Here is a 5,896-nt window from a genome sequence, read left to right on the forward strand (position 1 = left end):
TTAAATGGAGACATGCCAATTGTACTATGAATGACTCTATTATATGCAAATTCAACTAAAGGCAAATGATTTTCCCAAGATGATAATTTTCCCTTAACCATGGCCCTAAGCATAGAACCTAAAGTCCTATTCACAACCTCGGTTTGGCCATCGGTTTGTGGGTGACAAGATGTAGAAAACAACAATTTAGTCTCAAGTCGTCCCCACAATTCCTTCCAAAAGTGGCTAAGGAACTTAGAGTCCCTATCACTCACTATGGTTTTGGGAATACCATGCAATTTGAGCACATGTTCAACAAACAAAGATGCAATGTGAGATGCTTCATCAATTTTATGACATGCAATAAAATGAGCCATCTTTGAAAAGCGGTCAACAACAACAAAAATTCTATCTTTGCCCCTTTTTGTCCTTGGCAGACCCAATACAAAATCCATTGAAATGTCAAGACAAGGCCTTTGTGGGGTGGGGAGAGGGGTATACAAACCATGGGGAAGGACACTAGACTTAGCACCACGGCACTCAATGCATTGCCCACAAATTTTAGCAACATCCCGACGTATATTAGGCCAATAAAATTGCTCCACCAGAATTCCCAAAGTTTTATCAATTCCAAAATATCCCATTTATCCCCCATCATATGCCTCCCTCACAAATAATTCCCTCCAAGAGCTCATGGGCACACATAGTCTCTTGTTCTTGAACAAGAAACCATCAAATTTTGAATAGGGAGTAGAAAACCTATCCCTAATCCATCTTTCCTTTTCCCATTCTTCGCAATCTTGAAAGATTTTTGAAAAATGGGTCCCCGGATACAATGTCTTCAAGCTTTCAAAACCCATCAATTTGGAAGACAAAGTATTTATCAAAACATGTTTTCTAGACAAGGCATCCGCCACTACATTGTCCTTCCCTTTTTGTATTGGATTACATAAGGGAAAGTTTCAAGAAATTCAACCCATTTGGCATGCCGTTTGTTCAACTTACCTCGGGCCTTAAGGTGTTTCAAGGACTCATGATCAGTCTAATAACAAACTCTTTAGGCCACAAGTAATGTTGCCAATTACCCAAAGCTCTAATCAAAGCATACAATTCAAGATCATAAAGGAGTAATTCAACATCGCACCCTTAAGCTTTTCACTAAAATAGGCAATGGGTTTTTGGTCTTGCATCAAAACAAAGACCAATACCTACTTTACTAGCATCACATTCAATTTGAAAGATTTTATCAAAATCGGGTAATTGCAAAAACGGTGCGGAGCTAAGCATTTGTTTCAATTTTTCAAAAGCCCTTGCTTACTCCTCACCCCAATAGAAAGGCTTATCCTTTCGAATTACCTGGGTTAAAGGAGCAGCTATGGTACTAAACCCTTTAACAAACTGCCTATAAAAACTAACCAATCCATGAAAACTTCTCACATCACGAATGGATTTAGGAGTTGGCCAATTCTTAATAGCGTCTATTTTGGATTCATCAACCTCAACGCCCCTTGAACTCACAACAAAACCCAAGAAAACAACTTCATCAACACAAAAAAAAACATTTAGCCACATTAGCATAAAGTTGTTCTTGTCTAAACACTTCAAATACACATTTAAAATTATCAACATGCTCATCCATGGTTCTACTATACACCAATATATCATCAAAGTAAACAACCACGAATTTGCTAAGAAAAGGTTTCGTCACATGATTCATTAATCGCATGAAAGTACTAGGAGCGTTAGTGAGGCCAAAAGGCATCACCAACCTTTCATATAGACCAAATTTGGTCTTGAATGTCATTTTCCACTCATCTCCGGGTTTCATTCGGATTTGATGGTATCCGCTCCTAAGGTCAATCTTAGAAAATATGCATGAACCATTCAATTCATCAAGCATGTCATCAAGACAAGGTATGGGATGGTGATACTTTACCATTATCTTGTTGATGGCTCGGCAATCAACACACATGCACCATGTTCCATCTTTCTTTGGCACCAAGATCACGGGCACGGCACATGGAAGCATAATTTCTCGCATAACCCCTTTTTCAAGGAGTTCATCCACTTGCTTTTGAAGTTCTTTGGTGTCATCCGGGTTGGCCCTATAATCAGGTTTGTTTGGCAATTGAGACCCCGGGACAAAGTCAATTTGTTTCTCAATTCCCCTTAATAGTGGCAATCCCTTTAGAAGCTCTGTGGGAAACACATCATCATAGTCCTGCAAAAGAGAAGAAATAGAACTAGGCAAAGAAGAGGTTAGTTCATTAGTGTGCAAAGCATAGTCCCTATGAGTGAGGAGGATCACCGGTTGTCGCTCCTCTAACTCCTCCCTAATCTCCCCTAGATTTGCCAAGAGGGCCACCTTAGCCTTTCCCTTCGACTCCTTCTTTTTCCCACTTCCCTCACTATCTCCTTGTACACCCTTGCCCTTCTCTTTCAACTCCCTCATTTTGTGGTAAACGTCACCAACTTGCAAAGGCGTCATAGGACATAACATATGGTTGAGCCCATTATGAACAAGAGTGTACCGATTGGTTCTTCCATCATGCTTGGCTGACCTATCATATTGCCAAGGTCTTCCAAGTAAAAGGTGACAAGCTTGCATGGGAACAACATCACAAAGGATCTCATCTTGGTACTTCCTAATTTTGAACTTGATAAAGGCTTGTCGAGTCACCTTCAACTCTCCACATTCATTAAGCCATTGGAGTTTGTAAGGATTTTCATGATTAGTGGTGGGAAGTTTCAAGAAATAAACCAACGTCGTACTTGCAACATTTGCACAACTCCCACTATCATTGATCATGACACACAAATTTTGGTTGATAACACATTTAGAATGGAAAAGGTTCTCTCTTTGGCTAGGATCATCCATGGCCTTGCTTATCATTGTTCTCCTTACCACATAGTTAGGGACGGTGATCTCCCCTTCTTGAAGCTTGGCCATACATGTCATCACCCTTCTTGCCAAACAATTTGGAGCGGTGACATCTCCATCACCCTCCATATCATCTTGCTCTTCATCACTCCCACGTTTATCATTCCCATAATTACCCTCATCATCTTTCACGTCATGTTCTCCCTCATCATCACTACCCGCTTCTCTCATAATAAATGCTCTCCGATTGGCACACTCACTTGCTATATGGCCAAAGCCTTGACATTTAAAACATCGGATCGGGTTAGATTTTGTACCTCCTGCTTTTGGAGCAAATTTTTTGGGTTGCTTCTCAACTTGATTGTTTTTCACAAAGGGCTTCTTAAATTTTTGCATGGTGCCCTTATTCTTTTGCCAATTGGAGGAAGATATTCCTTTTTCCTTGTTATTGTTCCATGAACTTATGTAGCCTCTCGACTTATTAATCTTGTCTTCCTTGAGACCCCCCTCTATCTCAATAGCCGCTTCAAGAGTTTCATCAATGTTACTATAGTTGTGGAGTCTCATTTGGGAAGTAATTTCTCCATTTAACCCAGCTCGGAACCTAGTCATAGCATTCAATGCGTCCTCTTCAAATTCTATTCTCATCTTCACAAGTTGGAACTCATCATAGTATTCTTCCACATTCTTTTTGCCTTGCCTCAAAGTATATACCTTTTTGAGTTGCTCTTGCTTGTAACGTTCGGTGACATACTTGCGCCTCAAGATATTCTTTAGCCCTTCCCAAGTAGGTGTAGGGGCAAGTCCATGCAATCTCCTCGCTTTCACTTAAGTTTCCCACCATGTAGAGGCGAAGCCTTCGAATTGGGCAATGGCATAAGAGGCCTTTTCACCTCGGACATGTCATTTTTCAAGAAGATTCTATCACAATGCATCACCCAATCAAGAAATACGTCGGTATCACTACCCCCTTTGAATGTTGGGAGAGTGACCTTGATGGAATTGAGACTCGTATCTCGACCTCCACCATTCCCATAGTTCCCATAAGGTTCTTCATCATAATCATAACCTTGGTAGTCACGACCTTGGTAACCATCACGAGCTTGATATCCTCCTTTCCCACCCATTTGAGGGATAGGGCCATTCCTTCCACCTCTACCTTGTTGCGGACCTTGTATCTGTCCTCGTTGTCCCTTAACTTGATTAGCATAAGGATCAACCACATTATCTTCATATACTTCTTATTGATAGTCATCATTCACAGGTGGGACATTTCGGACGGCTTGTCGGGGGTTTGGAAGGTTTTAATGGGGTAGAGTGACATTTGGTCGTGGTTCGGTTTCATTTGCAACTTGGTTTTCATTTGAATTTGGTCCTGTGGAAGTGGTGGGGTATTGCTTAAGGTGTTAGTGGTTTGAGGAGTATGGTTGTAAAATTGGTGGATAGTTCCGAGGGACAAGGTAGGTGAAGTGGCTCGAGGCAAGCCACTTATGTTTCCTTGATAGTGAACTTGTGGTGAGGACTAAAAGAATGGCAAAGGTCAGACCTCCGGATCCCGAGCAAAGACCGGTCCATCAATAGCAAAGATCCCTTCCTCTCGCACCCGATCTAGTATCTCTTAGGTCGATATCCAGTAGCTCCTGGCCTTACCCGGCGGAATCGGCGGGGGTATTCGGCTGCTGCATGCTCTGCTCCCAAAATGCAGAGAGAGAGGGGGCCTTCCGCTGCACCATAACACTAACTTGACTTCTTTAGCCTCTCGGCTTCGAGAAGCCGTGGGCCTACTCATCAAGGTCGGGGTTTTTTTTAAGACAAATCCATCATTGAAGGGCTAGAGGCCAGATCGCTCACTCAAGTGAAGGCAAGCGCAACTATATGTGTAATATCCTAGCTGTCAGCAAGGCAAGTCCGCTATAAAGCCTACCGGCCAGAAAGTCCTTAAGAACGAGAAAGTTGTTTGTCCCTAATGGACTACGAGGACCCTAGGAGTGTTTTTTTCTCTGACTTTCTCTCTCATTCGCTTGGCCCTGGGGCCGTGGACTTCTTGGAATGGTCAATTCTGCGAAGGTGTGTACATACCTGGTTAGAGTATCTCGCCTGGTATGCTCAGCAATCGTACTTCCTCTTCTCCTTCTCTTCTTTATCTCCCTGCCGAGCTTGTTGGAGTGCCACCACCTATCAGGCCCGACGAGCGGTCCACGGAGCTGCATAGCTGCAGGACCAGCCTACATACCCAACCAAAGAAAGCCTGGATCCCGCTCTCAGCTTCTTCGATCCTCTCAAGTTTCTTATCCTGTTCCAACAGTCAAGTAACTAGCACTGGTTATTCCAAAGAAGAGTCGAGGGGATGCCGCCTACTACTAAAATCCCGATTTTTGCAACAGTTGCGTTCTTCTAAGGCTTTCTTTGCTCTGCCTCTGGGCCCGAGAGCGAGGTCCAATGATCCTCTTTTCAATCTCTTACTTACTCTCTCGTGCGATTAACTCTCAAGCCATAGCGAACAGGCTTTGTTGAATGAAAAAAATATTATCTTCAGGATAGAGAGCCCCCCGCCTGCCTCTCCTTCTGATAGACTAGCTTGCGCATCTTCTCTTTGGCACTCATCCTTGGCTTGGGGAGTGCTCTTGCTGACAATTCCCTCACACTTCCCCTTAGAGACCCTATCTCTCCCTCCACATTTCCCATTCGATTAGCCAAGGTGGCTATCATGTTGTCCAAATCATCAAGTGTTACTCCCCGGGTGGGAGTTGGAGTTTCATCTTCATTCGCCATGGTACCTATTAAAACACACACAAAACAAGCAAACACGTTAAGTTAATGATAAACAACTCACAAACTCTCAAGTAAGCACACCTTTGAATTGCCTCACAAATTGGTTCGGCTAATGATTGTGTTCTTGTTAATACCGATTAGTCACAAGGGATTCAAGTTCTACTCTTGGCCGGAATAGATTCTTGTTTAACTTAGAAGAACGAACGACTCAATTCAAACTAGCGGACTTGAATCAAGAAGTTTTGACGAAGTTAAAAGAGAAAA

At 42.7% G+C, this 5,896-nt stretch overlaps 1 protein-coding gene across 1 annotated transcript; it reads right to left on the reverse strand.

Annotated features, from left to right (window-relative positions):
- Positions 1 to 1,522: 1,522 nt before the first annotated feature.
- On the reverse strand, positions 1,523 to 3,256 carry LOC132064378 (uncharacterized). The gene has a single exon (XM_059457336.1). The coding sequence runs from the start codon at positions 3,254 to 3,256 to the stop codon at positions 1,523 to 1,525; it is 1,734 nt and encodes a 577-aa protein (XP_059313319.1).
- Positions 3,257 to 5,896: the final 2,640 nt, after the last annotated feature.

The sequence above is a fragment of the Lycium ferocissimum genome, chromosome 1 (assembly GCF_029784015.1).
Source record: "Lycium ferocissimum isolate CSIRO_LF1 chromosome 1, AGI_CSIRO_Lferr_CH_V1, whole genome shotgun sequence".
NCBI classification, from domain to species: domain Eukaryota; kingdom Viridiplantae; phylum Streptophyta; class Magnoliopsida; order Solanales; family Solanaceae; genus Lycium; species Lycium ferocissimum.

Excerpts from the sequence above, each read along its gene's own strand:
- LOC132064378 (XM_059457336.1), bottom strand. The coding sequence starts at position 3,256 with ATGCAAAAATTTAAGAAGCCCTTTGTGAAAAACAATCAAGTTGAGAAG.